Genomic DNA, 25,837 nt, shown 5'->3' with positions numbered 1-25,837 from the left:
GCCCACAGACCTTCCTCGATCTCCTCCCCCAGCTCCTCCTCCCATTTACCCTTCAACTCTTCTACCAGCGCTTCCCCCTCTTCTTTCAACTCCAACACCTTGCCCTCCCCGACCCATACACCCGAGATCACCCTATCTTGAACTTCTTGTGCCGGGAGCAACGGGAACCTTTCCTGTTTCTAACCTCAGCCCATACTACCTCAGTAGACGAGTCCTCATCAAACATCCTTTCTGCCACCGTAATACTGTCCTTGACTAATAATGCCACCCCTCCCCCTTTTTTACCACCTTCCCTGAGCTTACTGAAATATCTAAACCCCAGCACCTGCAACAACCATTCCTGTCCCTGCTCTATCCATGTCTCTGAAATGGCCACAACATCGAAGTCCCAGGTACCAACCCATGCCGCAAGTTCACCCACCTTATTTCGGATGCTCCTGGCATTGAAGAAGACACACTTTAAACCACCTTCCTGCCTGCCGGTACACTCCTGCAACTTTGAAACCTTACTCATGACCTCACTACTCTCAACCTCCTGTATACTGGAACTACAATTCAGGTTCCCAAGCCCCTGCTGAACTAGTTTAAACCCTCCCGAAGAGCATTAGCAAATTTCCCCCCCAGGATATTGGTACCCCTCTGGTCCAGGTGTAGACCATCCTGTTTGTAGAGGTCCCACCGACCCCAGAATGAGTCCCAATTATCCAGAAATCTGAAACCCTCCCTCCTGCACCATCCCTGTAGCCACGTGTTCAACTCCTCTCTCTCCCTATTCCTCGTCTCACTAGCACGTGGCACGGGTAACAACCCAGAGATAATAACTCTGTTTGTCCTGGATCTAAGTTTCCACCCTCGCTCCCTGAATTCCTGCCTTACATCCCTATCCCTTTTCCTACCTATGTCGTTGGTACCTATGTGGACCACGACTTGGGGCTGCTCCCCCTCCTCCTTAAGGATCCCGAAAACACGATCCCAGAAGGAGGAGTTGAGTGGGAGCGGTCGAATTGCGCACTGGGAAGGTGAATGAACTGATATATTTGGGCAGCGGCTGAACCCGAGACAGTACACGTGTAGTGTCTCCCACCCGCCCTCCTCCTATAACCAAAAATAAAAGTCTGTGGCGTGTTGATAAGGTAAGGATCTTCTATCTCTATTTCTTTTTATTGTTTGATTGGTAACAATTATTCTTTTCTTTTTCCTTTTTCATTTATCTATTATTTGATATTATAGTTGGACTAAGTTAAGCTTAAGATTAAACATGGCAGGAGATCTCAGACCCGTGTTATGTTCCTCTTGCTCAATGTGGGAGGTCAGGGACGTGGCTGATGTCCATGACTCCTTCACGTGCAGGACGTGTGTCCAGCTGCAGCTCTTGTTAGACCACATGACGGCTCTGGAGCTGCGGATTGACTCACTCTGGAGCATCCGCGATGCTGAGGAGGTCGTGGATAGCACGTTTAGCGAATTGGTCACACCGCAGATTAGGATTGCTGAGGGAGAAAGGGAATCGGGGACCAAAGGGCAGAGAAAAAGCAGGAAGGCAGTGCAGGTGTCCCCTGCTGTCATCTTCCTCCAAAACAAGTATACCGTTTTGGATACTGTTGGGGGAGATGGCTCACCAGGAGAAGGCAGCAGTAGCCAGGTTCATGGCACCATGGCTGGCTCTGCTGTACAGAAGGGCGGGAAAAAGAGTGGAAGGGCTATGGTCATAGGGGATTCAATTGTAAGGGGAGTAGATAGGCAGTTCTGTGGTCGAAAACGAGACTCCCGAAAGTTATGTTGCCTCTCAAGTGTACGGGTCAGGGATGTCTCAGATAGGCTGCAGAACATTCTGAAGGGGGAGGGTGAACAGCCAGTTGTCGTGGTGCATATAGGCACCAATGATATAGGTAAAAAACGGGATGAGGTCCTACAAGCAGAATTTAGGGAGTTAGGAGCTAAGTTAAAAAGTCGGACCTCCGAGGTAGTAATCTCAGGATTGCTACCAGTGCCGCGTGGTAGTCAGAGTAGAAATGAAAGAATAGACAGGATGAATGCGTGGCTTGAGAGATGATGCAGGAGGGAGGGTGGGACATTGGGACCGGTTCTGGGGGAGGTGGGACTACTACAAATTAGATGGTCTACACCTGGACCGTACTGGAACCAATGTCCTTGGGGGTGCTTTTGCTGACGCTGTTGGGGAGGGTTTAAACTAATGTGGCAGGGGGATGGGAACCAAATGAGGAGGTTAGTGGACAGTAAGGAGGTAGTAACTAAAGCCTGTAAGGAATTAGCTCATGAAGTCAGCGTGACTAAGGGGAAGAATAGGCAGAGAGCAGATGATGAACGCAAAGGGACTGGTGGTCTGAGGTGCATTTGTTTTAATGCAAGAAGTGTAGTAGGTAAGGCAGATGAACTTAGGGTTTGGCTTAGTACCTGTGAGTATGATGTTATTGCTATTACTGAGACTTGGTTGAGGGAAGGGCATGATTGGCAACTAAATATCCCAGGATATCGATGCTTCAGGCGGGATAGAGATGGAGGTAAAAAGGGTGGAGGAGTTGCATTACTGGTCAGAGAGGATATCACTGCTGAGCTGAAGGAGGGCACTATGGAGGACTCGAGCAGTGAGGCTATATGGGCAGAGCTCAGAAATAGGAAGGGTGCGGTAACAATGATGGGGCTGTACTACAGACCTCCCAACAGCGAGCGTGAGATAGAGGTACAAATACGTAAACAGATTATGGAAAGATGTAGGAGCAACAGGGTGGTGGTGATAGGAGATTTTAATTTTCCCAACATTGACTGGGATACACTTAGTGATAGAGGTCTAGATGGAGCAGAATTTTTAAGGAGCATCCAGGAGCGTTTTCTTGAGCAGTATGTAAATAGTTCAACTCGGGAAGGGGCCATACTGGTGTTGGAGAATGAACCCGGCCAGGTGGTTGCAGTTTCAGTAGGGGATTACTTTGGGAATAGTGATCACAATTCCGTAAGTTTTAGAATACTCATGGACAAAGATGAGAGTGGTCCTAAAGGAAGAGTGCTAAATTGGGGGAAGGCCAACTATACCAAAATTCGGCAGGAGCTGGGGAATGTGCATTGGGAGCAGCTGTTTGAAGGTAAATCCACATTTAATATGTGGGAGGCTTTTAAAGAGAGGTTGATTAGAGTGCAGGACAGACATGTCCCTGTGAAAATGAGGGATAGAAATGGCAAGATTAGGGAACCATGGATGACAGGTGAAATTATGAGACTAGCTAAGAGGAAAAAGGAAGCATACGTAAGGTCTAGGCGACTGAAGACTGACGAAGCTTTGGAAGAATATCGGGAATGTAGGACCATACTGAAACGAGGAATCAAGAGGGCTAAAAGGGGTCATGAAATATCTTTAGCAAACAGGGTGAAGGAAAATCCCAAAGCCTTTTATTCATATATAAGGAGCAAGCGTGTAACTAGAGAAAGGGTTGGCCCACTCAAGAACAAAGGAGGAAAGTTATGCGTGGAGTCAGAGAAAATGGGTGAGATTCTTAACGAGTACTTTGCATCGGTATTCACCAAGGAGAGGGACATGATGGATATTGAGGTTAGGGATAGATGTTTGATTACTCTAGGTCAAGTCGGCATAAGGAGGGAGGATGTGTTGGGTATTCTAAAAGGTATTAGGGTGGATAAGTCCCCAGGTCTGGATGGGATCTATCCCAGGTTACTGAGGAAAGTGAGAGAGGAAATAGCTGGGGCCTTAACAGATATCTTTGCAGCATCCCTGAACACGGGTGAGGTACCAGAGGACTGGAGAATTGCTAATGTTGTCCCCTTGTTTAAGAAGGGTAGCAGGGATAATCCAAGTAATTATAGACCAGTGAGCCTGACGTCAGTGGTAGGGAAGCTGCTGCAGAAGATACTGAGGGATAGGATCTATTCCCATTTGGAAGAAAATGGGCTTATCAATGACAGGCAACATGGTTTTGTGCAGGGAAGGTCGTGTCTTACCAACTTAATAGAATTCTTTGAGGAAGTGACAAAGTTGATTGATGAGGGAAGGGCTGTAAATGTCATACACATGGACTTCAGTAAGGCGTTTGATAAGGTTCCCCATGGTAGGCTGATGGAGAAAGTGAAGTCTCATGGGGTCCAGGGTCTCCTAGCTAGATGGGTAAAGAACTGGCTGGGCCACAGGAGACAGAGAGTAGTAGTGGAAGGGTGTTTTTCAAAATGGAGAATTGTGACCAGTTGTGTTCCACAGGGATCCGTGCTGGGACCACTGTTGTTTGTGATATACATAAATGATCTGGAGGAAGGTATAGGTGGTCTGATTAGCAAGTTTGCAGATGACACTAAGATTGGTGGAGTAGCAGATAGTGAAGGGGACTGTCAGAGAATACAGCAGAATATAGATAGATTGGAGAGTTGGGCGGAGAAATGGCAGATGGAGTTCAATCCGGGCAAATGCGAGGTGATGCATTTTGGAAGATCCAATTCAAGAGCGAACTATACAGTAAATGAAAAAGCCCTGGGGAAAATTGATGTACAGAGAGATCTGGGTGTTCAGGTCCATTGTACCCTGAAGGTGGCTGCGCAGGTCGATAGAGTGGTCAAGAAGGCATACGGCATGCTTTCCTTCATCGGAAGGGGTATTGAGTACAAGAGTTGGCAGGTCATGATTATAGTTGTATGAGACTTTGGTTCAGCCACATTTGGAATATTGCGTACAGTTCTGGTCGCCACATTACCAAAAGGATGTGGATGCTTTGAAGTGAGTGCAGAGGAGGTTCACCAGGATGTTGCCTGGTATGGAGGGCGCTAGCTATGAAGAGAAGTTGTGTAGGTTAGGATTATTTTCATTAGAAAGACGGAGGTTGAGGGGGGACCTCATTGACGTCTACAAAATCATGAGAGGTATAGACAGGGTGGATAGCAAGAAGCTTTTTCCCAGAGTGGGGGACTCAATTACTAGGGGTCATGAGTTCAAGGTGAGAGGGGAAAAGTTTCAGGGAGATATACGTGGAAAGTTCTTTACACAGAGGGTGGTGGGTGCCTGGAACGCATTGCCGGCGAAGGTGGTAGAAGCGGGCACGATCGCATCATTTAAAATGTATCTAGACAGGTATGGGCAGGGAGCAGAGGGATACAGGTGCTTAGAAAATAGGCAACAGTTTTTGATAGAGGATCTGGATCGGCACAGGCTTGGAGGGCCAAAGGGCCTGTTCCTGTGCTGTAATTTTTCTTTGTTCTTTTGTTCTTTGGACTCTCAACCTGTAAATCCTGTGTTTGAGATGTTGTAAAGGAATTCAAACAGTTATGTTCTTTTTGACACCTTATTTTATGCCTCCAAGTTACACTCTTCCAAATGCTCTTCAGAGCACAGGAATAGAAAGTATTCCCATTGGAAATTCCATTTCTTCAATCCAGAAATATTTTCTGCAAGTCACAAAACCCGTTCGGAGAAGCCTTCAGGAACTGAACAAATGGAAGAACCAGCCAGCCAGCTAAGATCGACATGAATGCAAAGTTTTTGGGTGCTTGAGTCAGGAAACAGAAATGATCTCCACTATTGCTGTCTCCATTGCAGTGATACTACTGGAAATCTTATCTTGCCACTTAAGTAGTAATAGTTGTCTGGGAGTTTGGGCTGGGTAAGTAACAGAGGAATATTTGGCATATCCACATTTGCACGTAGTGTGACAGGCAGCACTGCTGACTGGTGATCTTACTGAGAAGTTACACACACATTCGTGGGTAGCCTTCCAAAACATTAAAAGAAACACCAATAAATTGCATGATAATTGGACAATGGAACTGAACTTATGAGTTAATTTTATTCTGTTTGTTAAAAGAGCCAAAAAGACAGTATACGTAACATTCAACGGAATGTTGACAATGGGTCTAATTAAAATCTTAACATTGATGTGTTCAAAGGATCCTTAAAGGAGAAATCAGTGTCAGATCATTTAATCTCAAATTACATTTTCATATCCGGACAATCTATAGCACTAATGTTCTAAATAGGATGAATGATTCACTAAATTCGGCACAATGACTGGGGATACCACAACGTTCACAGCAAGTTTACAAAATTATTTTTCTCCATCCGTATCCCCCCAGCTGTGATATGACTTGATTGCTCAGTTTCATACTGTGATCAGCAAACTGCATAGTCATTATTCCATTCTTCACAAGCGATGTCAGCTTAAACTTATATATTTATTATTGGATATTTCTCAATGGCTTCCCTCGTATACAGGCCCCCAATCAGTTTAAGAATTAGACTTCAGCTTCCGTCACTGGGAACTGTTCTATCTGGAATGTTTCTGACAAACAACCATGACAAATAACATAGAGGCCTCAAATTACTGTACTAGTGACAAGCAACACTTGATCATTGGGTAGAATTTAACGGCCCTCTGGATGTGATTTTGGAGATGGGGGAGGGGTATATTTGATTGCGTGGGGCCAGGACCCCACCATCTTCCTGACACGCTGTGCCTTCCACCCCCCCCACCCCCACCCCCACCCCCCCCCACCCCCCACCCCCCCACCCCCCACCCCCACCCCCCACCCACCCTTGGAAAGCTGCCTTCCAACCCAGGAACCAACTAAAGCCCTCAAGTAATCATAAGGGCCTCATCACGCTGCCGTTGATATCCATCCAAGGAGGTCACCCAGCAAGCCCTATTGGGTTTACCAGCAGCCTACCTGGGGGGGCTCTCATGCACAGGCACTCTGTGCCTGATAGAGCAACGCTGGGATGAGAGTGAAGGAAGATACCCACTGAAGGACACCCTCCTGCCTTTGCTTCTGATCTTGTTCCCCAGCCCCTCACCAACCACCCCCCTCCCTGCAACCCACATCCCCGCCTCAATCTAGGATCCATGGCTGATCCCCCCCCTCCTGGTTTGAATGTAATACTGGACACTGCTCTCAGTGGAGGCAGTACAGGAGAACTGCCATCCCCTGATAGTCTCGCAGTTCAGAGGGGGCAGGATATCCATCTGCTCAGGGTTTAATTAAGTGGGTGGCCCAACACTATCCGGGTAAGTGGTAAGTGGCTGATTCCGTGTTTGCGTGGGTTTCGCCCCTACAACCAAAAGATGTGCATGGTAGGTGGATTGGCCACGCTAAATTGCCCCTTAATTAGAAAAAAAATAGTTGGGTACTCTAAATTATTAGAAAAAAGATAAGTGGCTGGTTAACTGGTATTTGTGTTGGGTCTCTCCGAGAGAAATGACTCCAGCCTCTTGCCCTAAACTCCCGTCACCCACATTAAATTCGATCCATTAAAACTAATAATAGCCACACATATTCAGGTGGTGAGTGGGATTAATATTATGGCTGGTATTGTTGGAGTCCACTCCTAATTGCATAGAATCTCTGATCCAATTCTCCCAACCCTTTATCCTTGGGTTTGCATGAACTAAGTATCAATAACTTGCAAGTAGACATGCAAAAGGAAAACCACAGTTTTCGATTTGATATTGATTCACACCGTAAGTACCTCAGTCTAAACAAGCAGAAAACAAAGGAGGCAGAGCAAGGTATCAGGACAAGCAGACAGTCACAATTGAGCTTGGTATTACACATCGCGTCACTTGCAATGAGATTCAATCAGACATTGCATAATAATTTAACATACCATGCAAAGGCAGTGTTCAGATTGTTTGGGGCTACCTTTCTTTTAGGCATTTTATATTAAAACTAAATCTGAAAACTGAGGCCTAACGTTTGCTGACTCCTTTGGGCATGGATCAAGATGCGAGTCTTTTGAGCTGAAATTCCAGTTTAACTCACCTTTAGTGTAATCCTGGGGGCTAGTGCTCAACCTTCTCCTAACAGCAGCTGGATGAATAGGAGTAAACAAGTCATTGATGAGGGGTCCAAACATTACTTCAAGTTATACTCACACAAACTGTTTACTTGCTGCTGGAGCTTTGAAAAAGACTTCAAACACATCGGCTGGAATTTTCCAGCCATTCCCGCCACCAGCTGCGCATTTCACGGTGGCGAGGGTGCCCTTTGACAGCAGCAGGACTAGAATATCCCGCCATTGGCCAATGGCAACCCTCCTCCGCCACTGTGCGGGGGGGGGGGGGGGGGGGGGGGGGGGTTGCAGAAACTCCTGCCCATCAAGAAACTTTCTGGGACACATTGTCAAAACTTCACCGACACTTTATCAATATTTATTCAGAAAATTCTCTGAGAACTTCACTTAAAAAATGTAAGTCCGGACTTCCGGGTGCGGCGATGACCAGCTAAGTCGCACGTTTCGGCAGCTCCGGGTGGAATGGACTTTTGGGCTCTTGATAGGAGCCCCAACGGCAATTTTAACGGCTAAAAACACTGTGCGGTAAACCAGAAGGGAATCCCCCCTGGACACGGATGGAAAAAGGAGAGGAAAGTGGCCAGATTGCGGTGGATCCTCTAGAGCAGCGGCCAGGAAGGCAAGCACAAAGAAAGATGGCGTCGGAAGGTGGCAGTTTAATATGGGGCCCTGACCAACAAGAGTTCCTGCGGCGCTGCGTGGAAGAACTTAAAAAGGAGATGAAGAAGGAGCTGTTGGCCCCGATATTACAGTCGATTGAAGGGCAAAAGGAGGAGCAAAAGACCCAGGAGCAGGAGCTTCAGGTCATGAAGGCAAAGGCTGCTGAGAATAAGGACGAAATACAGGGCCTGGTGGTGAATACAGAGATGCACGAGGCACAGCACAAAAGGTGTGTGGAAAGGCTGGAGGTGCTGGAGAATAATGCGAGGAGGAAGAATTTAAGGATTCTTGGTCTTCCCGAAGGCGCAGAAGGGGCGGACGTCGGGGCATATGTGAGCACGATGCTTCACTCGTTAATGGGATCGGAGGCCCCGACGGGCCCGTTGGAGGTGGAGGGAGCTTATCGAGTTATGGCGCGAAGACCGAGGGCTGGAGAAATTCCTCGAGCCATAGTGGTGAGATTTCTCCGATATAAGGACAGAGAGATGGTCCTCAGATGGGCAAAGAAAACCCGGAGCAGTAGGTGGGAGAACGCGGTGATCCGCGTATATCAAGATTGGAGTGCGGAGGTGGCGAGAAGGAGGGCAAGCTTTAATCGGGCCAAGGCGGTGCTGCACAAAAGGAAGGTTAAATTTGGAATGCTGCAGACGGCAAGACTGTGGGTCACACATCAAGGGAAACACCACTACTTTGAAACGGCAGAAGAGGCGTGGACATTTATTGTCGAGGAGAAACTGGAACAAGCGGGCTAGAAAAAGAACGTTTGGGATAAAGTGGTGGGGTGATTACGTGGGGTGAAGGGGGGGGGAAATGGGGGAAGAGATGATTTCCGAAGTTGTTAATCCTGCGACCCTGTAACTTTTCTCTCTTCCCCATGTCGTGGGGGAGGGGGGGAGGGAGGATGGGGAGCTGGGGGCGCCGGCCATTGGGGGCGGGGCCAAATGGGTAGCGTGGGCTTTGTTCCCGCACTATGGTAATCATGGCGGGAACAGGGAAGCAGGAAGGAGGGAGCCTCGCACAGTGGGGGCCGAGGTCACGGGGGGAAGCCGAGGTCGGCCAGAGTTTGCTGACTTCTGGGAGCAACATGGGGGGTGCAATTACGCTAGAAAGGGATCTAGCGGGGGGGGGGGTGTTAACTGGGTTGTTGCTGCTGGGGAGAAGGGGGAGCTGGTATGGGGTGGGGTGGTCAGGGCGGGAGGGCGCCGTTGGGGGGAGATACGGCTACGTGGGAACCGGGAGAGGAGCTGGATTGAAAAAGGAGATGGCTAGTCGACAAGGGGAGGGGGTAAAGAGCCCCTCAACCCGGCTGATCACGCGGAATGTGAGAGGGCTGAATGGGCCGATTAAGAGGGCACGGGTACTCGCACACCTCAAAAAACTTAAGGCAGATGTGGTTATGCTGCAGGAGACGCATCTGAAACTGATAGACCAGGTCAGACTTCGCAAAGGATGGGTGGGGCAGGTGTTTCATTCGGGGCTAGACGCAAAAAACAGGGGGGTGGCTATATTAGTGGGGAAGCGGGTAATGTTTGAGGCAAAGACCATAGTGGCGGATAGTGGGGGCAGATACGTGATGGTGAGTGGCAGATTGCAAGGGGAGGCGGTGGTTTTAGTGAACGTATATGCCCCGAACTGGGATGATGCCAATTTTATGAGGTGTATGTTGGGACGCATCCCGGACCTAGAGGCGGGAAAGTTGGTAATGGGTGGAGATTTTAATATGGTGCTGGTCCCAGGGCTGGACAGATCGAGGTCCAGGACCGGAAGGAGGCCGGCTGCACCTAGGGTGCTCAAGGACTTTATGGAGCAGGTGGGAGGAGTAGACCCCTGGAGATTTGGTAGACCTAGGAGTAAGGAGTTTTCGTTTTTCTCCTATGTCCACAAAGTCTATTCACGGATAGACTTTTTTGTTTTGGGAAGGGCACTGATCCCGAAGGTGACGGGGACGGAGTACACGGCTATAGCTATTTCGGACCACGCTCCACATTGGGTGGACCTGGAGATAGGGGAGGAAAAAGAACAGCACCCACCCTGGAGCATGGACATGGGATTATTGGCAGATGAGGGGGGGTGTTTAAGGATTGAGGGGGTGTATTGAAAGGTACTTGGAACTTAATGACAATGGGGAGGTTCAGGTGGGAGTGGTCTGGGAGGCGTTGAAGGCTGTGGTTAGAGGGGAGCTGATATCTATCAGGGCACATAAAGGAAAGCAGGAGGGTAGGGAAAGGGAGCGGTTGTTGAAAGAACTTTTGAGGGTGGACAGACAATATGCGGAGGCACCGGATGAGGGACTGTACAGGGAAAGGCAAAGGCTACATGTAGAATTTGACTTGTTGACTACGGGTAATGCAGAGGCACAATGGAGGAAGGCACAGGGTGTACAGTACGAATATGGGAGAAGGCGAGCAGGTTGCTGGCCCACCAACTGAGGAAAAGGGGAGCAGCGAGGGAGATAGGGGGGGGTGAGAGATGAGGAGGGAGAGATGGAGCGGAGAGCGGAGAGAGTGAATGGAGTGTTCAAGGCATTTCATGAAAGATTATATGAAGCTCAGCCCCCGGAAGGGAAGGAGAGAATGATGTGCTTTCTGGATCAGCTGGAATTTCCTAAGGTGGAGGAGCAGGAGAGGGTGGGACTGGGAGCACAGATTGAGACGGAGGAAGTAGTGAAAGGGATTGGAAGCATGCAGGCGGGGAAGGCCCCGGGACCAGACGGATTCCCAGTGGAATTCTATAGGAAATATATGGACTTGTTGGCCCCGCTACTGATGAGAACCTTTAATGAGGCTAGGGAAAGGCGGCAGCTGCCCCCGACTATGTCAGAGGCAACCATATCGCTCCTCCTAAAGAAGGAAAAAGACCCACTGCAATGCGGGTCCTATTGGCCCATTTCCCTCCTGAATGTGGATGCTAAGATTCTGGCCAAGGTAATGGCAACGAGGATAGAGGATTGTGTCCCGGGGGTGGTTCATGAGGACCAAACTGGGTTTGTGAAGGGGAGACAGCTGAACACAAATATACGGAGGCTGCTAGGGGTAACGATGATGCCCCCGCCAGAGGGGGAAGCGGAGATAGTGGTGGCAATGGATGCTGAGAAAGCATTTGATAGAGTGGAGTGGGATTATTTGTGGGAGGTGCTGAGGAGATGTGGCTTTGGCGATGGGTATATCAGATGGGTACAGTTGCTGTATAGGGCTCCGATGGCGAGCGTGGTCACGAATGGACGGGGGTCTGATTATTTTCGGCTCCATAGAGGGACAAGGCAGGGATGTCCTCTGTCCCCGTTATTGTTTGCATTGGCGATCGAGCCCCTGGCCATAGCATTGAGGGGTTCCAGGAAGTGGAGGGGAGTACTCAGGGGAGGAGAAGAACACCGGGTATCTTTGTATGTGGATGATTTGTTGTTGTATGTGGCGAGCCCGGCGGAGGGGATGCCAGAGATAATGCGGATACTTGGGGAGTTTGGGGATTTTTCAGGGTATAAATTGAACATGGGGAAAAGTGAGTTGTTCGTGGTGCATCCAGGGGAGCAGAGCAGGGAAATAGAGGATTTACCGTTGAGGAAGGTAACAAGGGACTTCCGGTACTTGGGGATCCAGATAGCCAAGAATTGGGGTACATTACACAGGCTTAATTTAACGCGGTTGGTGGAACAGATGGAGGAGGACTTTAAGAGATGGGACACGGTGTCCCTGTCACTGGCAGGTAGGGTGCAGGCGGTTAAAATGGTGGTCCTCCCGAGATTCCTTTTTGTGTTTCAGTGCCTCCCGGTGGTGGTCACGAAGGCTTTTTTCAAGAGAATCGAGAAGAGTATTATGAGTTTTGTGTGGGCCGGGAAGACCCCGAGAGTGAGGAGGGGATTTTTGCAGCGTAGTAGGGACAGGGGGGGGCTGGCACTACCGAGCCTAAACGACTATTACTGGGCCGCCAATGTTTCAATGGTGTGTAAGTGGATGGGAGAAGGGGAGGGAGAGGCGTGGAAGAGATTGGAGAGGGTATCCTGCAGGGGGACTAGCCTACAAGCAATGGTGATGGTGCCGTTGCCGTTCTCACCGAAGAAATACACCACAAGCCTGGTGGTGGTGGCTACATTGAAAATTTGGGGGCAGTGGAGACGGCATAGGGGAAAGACGGGAGCCTCGGAGCGGTCCCCGATAAGAAATAACCATAGGTTTGTTCCGGGGAGAATGGATGGGGGATTTGGAGCATGGCAAAGAGCTGGGGTAGTACAATTGAGAGATCTGTTCGTAGATGGGACGTTTGCGAGTCTGGGTGCGCTGACGGAAAAATATGGGTTGCCCCAAGGGAATGCATTTCGGTATATGCAACTGATGGCTTTCGCAAGGCAACAGGTGAGGGAATTCCCGCAGCTCCTGACGCAGGGGGTGCAGTATAGAGTGATCTCAGAGACATGGGTGGGGGATGGTAAGGTGTCGGACATATATAGGGAAATGAGGGACGAGGGGGAGATCATGGTAGATGAACTGAAAGGGAAATGGGAAGAAGAGCTGGGGGAGGAGATTGAGGAGGGGCTGTGGGCTGACGCCCTACGTAGGGTAAACTCATCGTCCTCGTGTGCCAGGCTAAGCCTGATACAATTCAAGGTTCTACACAGGGCGCATATGACTGGAGCACGGCTCAGTAAATTTTTGCGGGGTAGAGGATAGGTGTGGGAGATGCTCGAGAAGCCCAGCGAATCACACCCATATGTTCTGGTCATGCCCGGCACTACAGGGGTTCTGGGTGGGGGTGGCAAAGGTGCTTTCGAAGGTGGTGGGGGTCCGGGTCGAACCAAGCTGGAGGTTGGCTACATTCGAGGTTGCAGAAGAGCCGGGAGTGCAGGAGGCGAGAGAGGCTGATGTTTTGGCCTTTGCGTCCCTAGTAGCCCGGCGCAGGATATTGCTCATGTGGAAGGAAGCCAAACCCCCGGGCGTGGAGACCTGGATAAACGACATGGCAGGATTTATAAAGTTAGAACGGATCAAGTTCGTATTAAGGGGTTCGGCTCAAGGGTTCACCAGGCGGTGGCAACCGTTCGTCGACTACCTCACAGAAAGATAGAGGGAATGGAAAAGAAGAAGACAACAGCAGCAACGCGGGGGGGGGGGGGGGGGGGGGGGGGGCGCGCGCGCGCGCGGGGGGGGGGGGGGGGGGGGAGGGGGGGGGAGGAACCGGACGAACTCTCAGGGATGTCATTGTATATGTATAGACACTTGTTATAGGTAATGTATATTGGATTGTTGGATTGTATCTTTGAAGAGTAACTATTTTTGACAAGGCAGTTGCCACTCATGTGGTCTTTTGTTGAGTATAGTCCTATTAAATTTTGGTTATTGGGTAGGAAATATTCCACTTTGAAAGATTTAAGGACAGCCACGCCTCTATTTTTAGAAAGAGGATCTTCCTTCTTCATGCTACCAACGGACATCTTGGAATTGTATCCCACTCTTCAATCCCCGTTTTCACAATTCAATGGGCAGGAAATATCGTGGGGGGGAGGGGAATTGAAGCAAAGAATATTATTATGTTTTTATATACTTCTACTTGAAGATACTTTTTTTTTTCTAAATTCAAGGAATTGGTTTCCGGCATCCATTGACTGGTTTGAGAATATTCTCTATTAACTCGCTAGAAAATATTTTATTTTCAGATCCGTTCAGAGTGGTTAGGGTGTGGAATGTACTGCCTGCTGTGATAGTGGAGTCGGACACGTCAGGAACTTTCAAGCGGTTATTGGATAGGCACATGGAGCACACCAGAATGACAGGGAGTGGGATAGCTTGATCTTGGTTTCGGACAAAGCTCGGCACAACATCGAGGGCCGAAGGGCCTGTTCTGTGCTGTACTCTTCTCTGTTCTCTGTTCAGTTTTGTTGATGTTTCTGTTTATATATTATTTATTTATTTGTTTAAAATTGGCCACGGTTATTTATATTGCTTTGTTGTTGTTCAAAAGAAAAACTATGTACTGTTATGTTTGGCCACAGAATTTTGAATAAAATATATTTTTTTAAATTAAAAAAATTTAAGTCCTCTGCTACTCTGCCTTATAAGAATCTCCATGAGAAAAGGAATGTTTGATCATGGGCTTCTTCCTAATGGTCTGACTTGGTCAAGAGGTGGGCATGAAGAAAGCAGAGAAGCACCAGCGGCTGACGAGAGAAGGACAGGAGGGACAAGAAGATGGATTCCTTCCTCCTCATGGATACAGGACATCTTTGGGCCTTCTCCAGCAGGATCTCCAGCACCATATCTGAGAGATGTGTGCCCTTTGCCTTAGGCCCTGAGCCACACTGGAACTCACTGCCTTGTGCCAACCAGCACACTGCACACTTTCAATGGAAGTGAAGGTCAGGTGTACTGCTTCATGAAAATTGCTTCTAATCAGTATTTGTGTGCCAACGCTGCAGGTGTCTGTGTAGTGCCTCCAGTCTTGTTTACATCTTGACAATCATCAATTAACTGCAAAGCTATGAACTTTCAAACCATAAGACGTAGGAGCAGAAGTAAGCCACTCAGCCCATTGAGTCTGCTCCACCATTCAATGAGATAATGGCTGATTTGATATAATCCTCAACTCCACTTTCCCACCTTATCCCTGTAACCCTTGATTCCCTTACTGATTAATAATCTGTCTATCTCAGCCTCCAACATATTTAACGATCCAGCCTCTTCAGCTCTGTGCAGTAAAGAATTCCTCTGATTTACTACCTCTGAGAGAAGAAATCCTCCTTATTTCTGCCTTAAATGGGTGACCCCTTACTCTTTGATTATGCCCACTGCTCCTAGACTCTCACACACGAGGAAACATCCTCTCAGCATCTACCCTGTCAAGCCCCCTGAAAATCCTTTATGTCTGTATAAAGTCACCTCTCATTCTTCTAAACTCCAATGGGTACAGGTCCAGTCTACTCAACCTCTCCTCATAAGAAAATCTCTCCATACCCAGGATCAATGTAGTGAACCTTCTCTGGACTGCCTCCACTGCTGGTATATCTTTCCTCAGATAACGGAACCAAAACTGTTCACTTTATTCCTGGTATGGTCTAACTAATGCCTTGTCTGGTTTTAGCAAGGCTTCCCCATTTTCATATTCCACTCCCTTTGAAATAAAGGCTAGCATTCCATTTGCCATCCCAATTACCTGCTGAACTTGCATGCTAGCTTTTTGTGATTTATGCATGAGAACCCCCAAATCCCTCTGTGCTGTGATTCTCTGCAGTCTTTCTCCAATTAAATAATATTCAGTACCTTTAACAGCCTCCCCAAACAGGCACCGGAATGTGGCGACTAGGGGCTTTTCACAGTAACTTCATTTGAAGCCTACTTGTGACAATAAGCGATTTTCATTTCATTTCATTTTATTCTGCCTACAAAATGCATGGCCGGGATTCTCCGACCCCCCTGCTGGGTCGGAGAATTCCCGGGGGGAGGCGAAAATCAAGCCCCGACTCCAGCTGCCCTATTCTCCGGGGCCGTTTTTCAGAGACTGGCGGGATTCCCGCCACACCAGTCGGGGGCCATTGACAGCGGCCCTCCCGGCGATTCTCCGGGCCCCGATGGGCCGAGAGGCCATCCAGTTTTGGCCTGTCCCGCCGGCGTGAATTACTCACCTCACGCACGGTGGGACGTGACAGTTAAGTGTGCAGGGGCGTTTCTGGGAGGGGCGCAGGGGCATCCAACCCCGGGAGGGGGCTCCATTGTGGCCTGGCCCGCAATCGGGGCCTACCGATCTGCGGGCAGGCTGGTTCCGTGGGGGGCCTTCTTTCCTCCGCGCATGCGTGGAAATAGGCTGTCTGGTTCACGCATGTGCAAAATCACGCCAGCCGTTGCGCGCGCCAGCCCTTCGGCGCCGGCTGGAGTGGCGCCAACCACTCTGGCGTCAAACTAGCCCCCGAGAAATTGGAGAATTCCTCACTTTCGGAGGCTGTTGACATTCAACCTGTTTGGCCACATTATGAACGCACCTTCTTTAGCCTGGGGTGGGACTCTTAGCCAGAGCTTCTGGCTCCAAAGCAGGGACGCTACCCATTGTGCCACAAGACCCCCTCAGGGTTTAGTATTAGCCAGCATATCTTCATGGGGTGAATGTTTGCAGCAGTTCCCCTGATTGCCGACAAAAGCTATGGGGAAAATGAAGCTTTTCCCTGAGTCTTCCACCAAAGTTACGGAAGCTGATCAGGAAAACCAATATAAATTCTCCCCCATACTGCTCCAGCACAACCACTGGCAATGTGGGAGAGGTAAGATGAAAGGCTGCATTTTGCTACCTCCTTTTATTACTTAAAATGACCACCTAATCTCTTTTCCCTATCCTCCACACTGCAAACCTTAAACTGGTTTTGTTGACCCTCCCCGACTCTCATTCCCTTCCCCACAGTTTAGTCGACATGGAGTCATCTTCGGCTCAATGAAGAAAAGTTATAAAGCCAACAGATTTTCAACTGAAGCGAAAAGCATAAGCTGTCCAAGCTCGTCAGTGTCAGATTTGGGGATATCCCAAATTGCACTGGGGAATGTTTCTCAGACGTCCAATGGTAAGAGTTTGTACAGTAATTACCCAAGAAGCGCAAATTCCTCTGGGCAATTACCCTGTGCTGGGAATCACCCACGAATACAATTTAAATGGCAAACGTCCGATGGTTCTGGCTGTGTTACACAAATAGTTACCCAGAAAAGGTAAACAGAATTAAAACCTCTTCTAACTTCTGGGTAACTAAGTAAAGACCCAGACGCCAAACAGTCCCACCAAACCCCAACACCCCAGGCTACACCTCACCCCTCAACTACCCAGCCCATGAGATTCCCTCCAACCTCCCAATTACTGTCCCCCTCCATGGGACTCTCCCCAACACCCCCCCCCCCCCCAACTAATGCCCCACTGTAGTCCCCACCTCCTTCCAACTCCCCATGGGATTCCCTCTGACACGACCCAAACACCCCACACCCCTTGCAGACCTGATCCCCCATAAGCCCATCTGACCCACCCCCTCACAGGCCCTGCCCGCCCACTTGCCCCCATTCTGGGCTGTGACACTGGACCTTAAGGACTGCTGCGCTGCTTAGATTTTGCCCGACCTGAGGTTGATGGTCAGGCGAGACTGGCACGGAAGAAGTTTCACGTGAGTAATTAGCTACTGAGTGGGAATCCAACACTCATTGTTATTCGAGCATAGGCCCCATAGTTTTAGGAGTGCTGGAAACGGAGGATGAGTCGGTGGTGTGGTAGGGAGGATTCCTGGTATCCAAATGCTTCTGGTAATTGCTCATGAAATGTCTCCACCTGGAAACATGTGGAGCTACCTTCTCTCTTTTCAGGTCCTGTACATATATTTCCAACAAATTGTGAAGTTCATGATTCCTGTTATTCTATTTGACTGAGTATACTTATTGAGTTGACTCCGTGGTTCAGCAATACAATGTGCCCTTTTCACCTCTTCTACATCTTCTCAAGCTTGCATCAGTTTCGCAAATGCATGGGAGAAAGCTTGCAATTCTATTTGCATAATAGTACATTTAGAATTTTTTTAATTACTTAAAGATTCGATAAGAATTTAAATCATTACTTCAAGGCTGTTTATAGACAGAAAATAAGACTCCCATCCTTTTAACTGTCACATAACCCAGTACATAAATATCTGCCGAATACTAACCTATGTCCAGAGACCCACAGCCAAGAAGAGCTTGTTTGTATTTATTCAAACTCTCATCATCATTGTCCATCTGCTTAATTTCTATAAGTGTCTTCTGTGCTGGTGCTTTGTAGTTTGTGTCAACTAAGGCATCCTCTTCTACTGGATATAGCTCTGGGTCCTTGTCTGTCATAATGTCTGAGAAAAAAAAATGAGTACACAGATTATGTCATTTCGTTCCAATAGATGGTTTTGAATATACAAATTGATGACTAGAATAGCAAATTCCAATTACATATAGGGAGAATATCAATAGCCATATTACTATGTGTGATATTCATCTTTAATTTCACTGGCGGCTCAAATATATATTGAACGGCTTTACAAGGACTTTTAAAAAGAAAGTAAAGACGCTGAATTAAGATGGCTTGCACAGGTCACCTGACATATCTTATCACAAGTTGGTCAGTTTCTGAAAGTTTTCAATCTGGCACACAATTAAGACATGCCACGCCAAACCACCTATGGAATTTCACACCTGCAAATGTCAGGAATTGCTTCAGAGACAAACCAAAACTGTAATTGGATTTTACCATTTCCATTTCTTTGCTGCTATTTTTCAGGCAGAGACAAAAGGTCCACCAGGACAGCAGCTATATAAAGGGTATTCTTCCTAGCTCATCACAGGGCAGAATGGAAGTGATGGCTAGGACACAAAAGAAACTAATCACTTAGGTCAACATACAATAGCCAAGGTTTGTCCAGACATGAGCTAATCAATTATCAACTCACAATGGGGGAGAGGTCATGTGACCAGAATAACCATTTTGAAATTTATTCTATTACAACACCCAAGCTGCTAAAATCAGTCCAGAAAAAAAACTACCAGTGGAGTACTCATACCACCTCTCCCCCCGTTTCTAAGTCCAACATCCTATCTCGGATACATTTTGGAAGCCACAACAGAGATAGAGGGCGGGATTTCATGGCCGTTCATGCTGGCGGGATCTTACGGTCCCACCAATGGTGCACCTCCACCGTGGGTTTCCCGGTGGTGAGAGGTGCGCTCAGTGGCGAATCCCGCAGACAACGTCAGGACCAGAAGATTCCGACGAGCCATCCTCGGCTGCAGCAGAATGTGCCCCGGAGGGGGCAGGAAATCCCGCCCAGAGAATTTCAATCAGGTAGAATTGCACCGACTCTTGGAGAGGATAATTATTTTCAAAGAGACTGGGCGGGATTCTTCGACCCCACGCAAGGTCAGAGAATCGCCGGTGGGGGGCGCGAATCACGCGACGCCGGTCCGTCGATTCTCCGGCGCCCAGAGAATCGCCACCACTGGCGCCGGCGCGGTCGGCACGGTGCTGGTCGGGGGCAGCACAACTCTGCCCCCCCCCCCCCCCGGCGATTCTCCCCGCGTGATGGGCCGAGTGCCCGCCGAGTTAGGCCGAGTCTCGCCAGGATTCTCCTCATGTGGTCCTACTCGGCGGGACCTCGGTGTTCATGCTGCGGGGGTGCGGCCTGGTGGGGGGGATGAGAATGGGGGTTATAGTGGTTTAAAATAGTGTTAAATGAAATACGGTCCCAATCATTGTCCCATCCCTGCCTGCTGCTATTTTATAATTGGGTTTTAGGAACTATTGGCGGTCTATCAAGCAGGGAGTATCTTCATTAATATGTAAATATCAGGGTTTTATTAACATATTTACCACCTTGCCATGATGGTTAATTTAAAAAATATTTTTATGGATGTGGGTGTCGCTGGCAAGGTCTGCAGTTGTCCATTCCTAATTTCCCTTGAACTGAGTGGCTTACTAGGCCATAGGGCGGCACGCTGGTTAGAACTACTACCTCACAGCACCGGGGACCCGGGTTCGGTTCCTGCCTTGGGTGACTGTGTGGAGTATGCACATTCTCCCCGTGACTGCATGAGTTTCCTCCAGATGTTCCGGTTTCCTCCCACAGTCCAAAGATCTGCAGGTTGGGTGGATTGGCCATGCTAAAATTGCCCCTTAGTGTTCAGGGATGTGAAGGCAGAGTTAGCCTAAGTGGGGTGCTATTTCAGCGGGTCAGTGCAGACTAAATGGGCTGAATGGCCTCCATCTGCACTGTAGGGTTTCTATTATTCTATGATTCTATTCTGTGCTTTCAGAGGGCTGTCGAGAGTCACATTACAGTGGGTCTGGGATTGGGGTCACATGTAGGCCAGACCAGGTAAGGATGGCAGACTTCCTTCCCTGATTGGGATTTTTACAATAATCAATCATCACTGAGTCTAGCTGTCATGGTGGGATTTGAACACATGTCCACAGATTATTGGGCTGGGCCTCTATGTTACTAGTGCAGTGACATTGCCGCCACATCGCTCCATAACGGTTGCACCAGCCATGCTGAGTGCCAGAGTAATTGGCAGCAAATCACAGTGAGCATGTGAAGACTATGTGTAAGACTGCAATATTTTTGCTTCTTTTGAATGAATATATTAAGATTTTATGGGAACAAGCAGCAAAAGGCTTTAGCCCTGGGTGGCAACCTATACCTACCAAAAAACAGAGACTCAGGGGCTCCCATCTCCAGCATTAACAACACATCCTTGGCATCATATGGAAAAACAATGAAACAGACCTTTCTAGGGCAAATATGCCAGGTATGTTAATCAAGCAAAGAAGGCTTTGATAGCTTGGGCATGCGTACAAGGTGGAAAATGGCCACATCTCTAAGGATACTCCATACAAGGAGGTAGCCTGTGCAAAGACACCAGCAGGGAGTCTAGAGCTCCAATTTGAGGATGCTTTTAAAAGAGAACTGAAAGCCCTTAACAGCAGTCATGGCAAGTTGGAAACTAGCTGACAAACGAAACAAATGGCAACATCAACTGTTGGCAGGAATTCACTACTACATTGACATGCAGTTTCAGAAGCTCCAAAGGCAGAAGCAGAGACCATCCCGCACCCAGCAAGGAAGATCTTCATGGGTGGTACTTGTGGAAGACTTTGACTTTCCAGAATTAACTTTTTCATCCATCAAAGGAAGTTCAGCAGACAATCTCATTTGACCTCACCAAGTTCTGAGGCTACATTCCCATCTTCTCTCGCAGGTGGAAGAATGTTAACCAAATGGGAACTGTCATGTGCGTATCCCTTTTAGAAAGGATTTTGTCTAATCACATGGTTTCAGTGATGTCATTTTGTGGGTGGAGCTGGGTGTGGCTATGAGGTGAGAGGGGGTTTCAGTTTCAGTTTGACTACTGTGGACTACAGAAAGAGAAAATAAGTATTTTCCCTGTCTTTTTCTGTTTTCATTTTGAAAGCCAGTAGAGGCACATTGGCTGTGGCTGACTGCCTTGTTCTTTAAAGACACAGTTGTTTTCCAGAAGGAGTGTGAATCTGCTGTTTGGAACTCTATCAGAATTTGAGGAAAAGGACCAGTCCCATTCAACTGAGAATACAATGTGCTGGGTCACACCTTTGAAAAGGGGTTTGGTTTATTGGATTTTGTTATTGAATTGGAACAGTTCAGGAGGAATTCATTAAGTGTTAAATACATAGATTACATCAGGAGAGGCAACTGGGGAACTGCCGTTTAGATTGGTAGGGGACAGTTTCAGGTACCTAGGTATCCAACTGGCGCGGGATTGGGACCGGCCACATAAATTGAACTTGGCCCGATTGGTGGATCAGGTGAAGGAGGATTTCCAGAGATGGGATGCGCTCCCATTGTCTCTGGCGGGCAGAATTCAAACGGTGAAAATGACGGTCCTCCCGAGATTCCTGTTTGTTTTTCAATGTCTCCCCATCTTCATCCTTCGGTCCTTTTTTAAGCAGGTCAATAAAGTTATAGCGGGCTTTGTATGGGGGGCAAGTCCCCGCGAGTGAGGAGGGTAATGCTTGATCAGAGTCATGGGGAGGGCGGGCTGGCGCTGCCGAACTTTAGCAATTATTACTGGGCAGCTAATATAGCCATGGTTAGGAAGTGGCTGGTGGCGAGGGGGGGGGGGGTCGGAATGGGTGCGTATGGCGGCGGATTCTTGCAAGGGCACAGGTCTGGGAGCGCTGGTAACTGCGCCTCTGCCATTCCCGCCGGCGCAGTACTCCACCAGCCCCGTGGTGGTGGCGGCCTTGAGAGTATGGGGGCAGTGGAGGAGACATGTGGAGCAGTGGTAGCATCGGTCTGGTCCACAATCTGCGATAATCACTGGTTTGCCCTGGGGAGGATGGACGGGGGGTTCTGAATTTGTTGGAGAGCGGGAATTGAGAAGGTGGGGGACTTGTTTATAGAGGGGAGCTTTCCAAGCATGAGGGCTCTGGAGGAGAAGTTTCCATTGGTGGGGGGAAACAAATTTAGATATCTGCAGGCGCGGGACTTTCTGCATAGACAGGTACCAACCTTCCCACTCCTGCCGCTAAGGGGGATTCAGGATAGAATGGTTTTTAGAGGATGGATAGGAGAGGGGAGCGTCTCGGACATATATAAAGAGCTTATGGGATCAGAGGAGATGCAGACCGAGGAGCTGAAGTGAAAGTGGGAGGAGAAGCCGGGGGGAGAGATAGAGGAGGGCCTTTAGGCGAACGCGTTGAGTAGAGTCAATGCAACCGCGACATGTGCCATCTCAGCCTGATTCAATTCAAGATCGTGCACCGGGCTCACATGAAATGAAATGAAATGTAATTTCCACATGACAGTGGCCCGGATGAGCAGATTCTTTGAGGTGGAGGACAGGTGCGCAAAATGTGCGGGAGGACGAGCGAACCATGTCCACATGTTTTGGACATGTCCAAAGCTTAGGGGATTTTGACAGTGGTTTGCAGATGTCATGTCCAAGGTATTAAATACAAGGGTGGCGCTGAGTCCAGAGGTGGTGATTTTCGGGGTGTCGCAGGATCCAGGAATCCTGGAGGAGAAAGAGGCAGACGTTCTCGCCTTTGTTTCCCTGGTAGCCCGGAGGTGGATATTACTAGCATGGAGGGACTCAAGGCCCCCAAAGTCGGAGACCTGGCTATCGGCTATCTAGCTTTCTCTGTTTGGAGAAAATTAAGTTCACCATGAGAGGGTCACTGTTAGGGTTCGCCCGGAGGTGGCAACTGTTCATCGACTTCTTTGCGGTGAATTAATCATCAGCAGAAGGGGAGGGGGGTAGGTTAGCATAGAGTAGGGGGTTAAGTAATGGTGGGACCTGTGGGGGAGGGAGGCGGTATTTGCACTATGTTTATATTTTTATGTACATTGTTTGTATTGCTGCTGTTCCAATGCCAAAAAAAACCTCAATAAGATGTTTATTAAAAAAAAAAATGGATTACTATAACTGTGCGTTGCCTTTATGTTTGTAATTGATAATTCTTGCTGTGTTTATAGATATATATGTGTTCAGGGAGGCAAGCGGGTGATGAAGATCAAGGAGAAATGGGAAGCGGAGTTGGGAGGGGAGATCAATTGGGGGGTATGGAGTGAGGCACCTCATAGGGCAAACGGGACCTCCTCTTGTGCAAAGATGAGCCTGATACAGTTTAAGATGGAACACAGGGTGCATCTGACTCGGGCGTGAATGAGTGGGTTCTTTCAGGGGATAGCAGATGAGTGTGAGAGGTGTGGGCGGGGACCAGCGAATCACGCGCACATGTTTTGGGGTTGTGAAAAATTGGGAAGATTCTGGGCGGGAGTGTTCGCGGTCTTAGCCAAGATAGTGGAGGAGGAGGTGGACCTGGACCCTTTGGTGGCGATATTTGGGGTTTCAGAGAAGCCGGAGTTCATGGAGAGGAGGAAGGCCGATGTTGTGGCCTTCGCCTCTCTGAGTGCATGGCAGCGAATTTTGCTGGAGTGGCGGTCGGCATCACCACCGGGGGTAGCGACTTGGCTGGGTGACCTGTACGACTTCTGCGATTAGAGAAGATAAAGTATGAGTTAAGGGGCTCTTCAGGGGGGTTTGAGGAAAGGTGGGGGATGTTTGTGACCATGTTTGAGGGGCTGTTCGTCGCGGGGGCGGAGGGTGAAAAAGAGGACAAATCTGTACAGACTATATAGTTGATTGTAGGGAAGCATGTTTCCCGGGGTGTTTATTCGCTGTAACCTGTTTTGTTACACGTTTGTAACAAAATACATTTTAAATAAAGATATGTATATGTTAACTACATTCTTAGAATAAACCTTGTTTTGATTAAAGTGTCTAGGAGTCTGATGAATCAGACCTGAAACAAAGGCTTTTGTGCTCATCCGAGCCAAATTCAACATAAAAGTTATAGGCCAGTTGAACTTCATAATACTACTTTGGAGTTTCTAAGTCCTAGCGCATAACAGAACCAACAACATTAACTACTAATAATGTTTTTGAAGCCAGGGAGCTTAAAATCTGTCAAATAGTAGCTTGCTTACTGATTGGAAAAAATGTTACATGTTGGGTGGGTTTTGTGGTCAGCAACGAAGAAGTGGCACTTGTCACCAACCTCAAAGAATGTCTGTGAATGGATTTCCCCATTCCTGGTGGTAATTTACATCTGGAACAAAGTAAAAGCGGTGTCCAGGCTTCTAGAGTCAGTGGCGTCTACAAGTATGGCAAGCAGCATATCACATTTAAGTATTCTCTCAGACAGCAAACCAGGAAGCTAAAAATATTTAATATCCTTCACTCTTCACTTACGTTTTCAGACAGCAAAATAAATGCTTACGATTGGGTTAAGATAGAAGTTAAAATACTGTAAAACTGTTTTTTTTTCAAATTGTGGATTTATTTTACAATAGAGAAATGTGAAATTCCACAAATATAAAATTAGTTTGGCTGGGCCAATGAAGATATTTAGCAGCACCAATTAATTTGGTTCACTATTAAAAACCACATTCAACAAGGTGTTACTTTTCCAAGGGTTTTTACAGTGAGACTGACAACATGAAAGTGGAAGATTGCCTGGGGACTTCAGTCTGAGGTCCCCCAGCAGTATAGCTAATAGAGGGTGGATAGTATTCTGCATGTGTTGTAAGCTTCGGTGGAGTAATAGCGGCGAATGCTGACAGTTTTTCCTTCATAAACATCACAAAATATGAACATTGCATTCAAGTTGTTGGAGGGTATTTATCCATTCTTAGAATCATAGAATCCCTACAGTGCAGAAGGAGGCCAATCGGCCTATCATGTTTGCGGTGACCTTTTGAAAGAGCACCCTACTTATGCCCACTACCGCCCCCCCCCATAACCCCATTTAAACTGCACATCTTTGGACACTAAGTGTCAATTAAGCATTGCCAGTTCACCTAACATGCCCATCTTTCGACTGTGGGAGAAAACCGGAGCACCCAGAGGAACCCCACTCAAATATGGGGAGAGCATGCAAACTCCATACAGACAGTCACTCAAGGTTGGAATTAAACCCAGATGCCTGGCACTGTGAGGCGGCAGTGCTAGCCACTGTGACAGCGTGCCGCCTTCCCAATATTCTTCCCAGTATTGCAGAGTCTCAGGAATGTGGTAGGACATCGACGAAGGGAAATGGGAATCTCTATAAAAGTGGCCTGTGGCATCCCTTGACAATGCCACAATACCTGAATATTGCCATTATTATCAAAGTCAGGCACCACCAAGAAGATTGTTAATTATGCCACAGGGAAGCTGAAGCAAAGGTTTAGATATCTGGACAAGTATAGAGTTATCTTACAATATGGCCCATGATTGGTTGGTGTGGTGGAGTGAGATCAGTGGTTGAAGCCAAGACTGAAGGGCCTCCCCTCTCAAGCAATCCAACCTGCCTGCCCATTTTACAAGTCCC

General features: G+C 48.2%; 1 protein-coding gene across 2 annotated transcripts in view; it reads right to left on the bottom strand.

Moving 5' to 3' along the window:
• The window catches only part of arhgdig (Rho GDP dissociation inhibitor (GDI) gamma), a 101,106-nt gene that overhangs the window by 47,019 nt on the left and 28,250 nt on the right, over nt 1-25,837 (bottom strand). For both annotated transcript variants that reach the window (XM_072481300.1, XM_072481298.1), the window contains exon 2: nt 18,108-18,284. In XM_072481300.1, coding sequence (XP_072337401.1) covers nt 18,108-18,284 — 177 coding nt within the window. The remainder of the gene's footprint in view (nt 1-18,107; nt 18,285-25,837) is intronic.

Source organism: Scyliorhinus torazame, chromosome 17 (assembly GCF_047496885.1).
Source record: "Scyliorhinus torazame isolate Kashiwa2021f chromosome 17, sScyTor2.1, whole genome shotgun sequence".
NCBI classification, from domain to species: domain Eukaryota; kingdom Metazoa; phylum Chordata; class Chondrichthyes; order Carcharhiniformes; family Scyliorhinidae; genus Scyliorhinus; species Scyliorhinus torazame.
The sequence above is the reverse complement of the archived record's forward strand: the minus strand, read 5'-3'. Positions and strand labels throughout refer to the sequence as shown.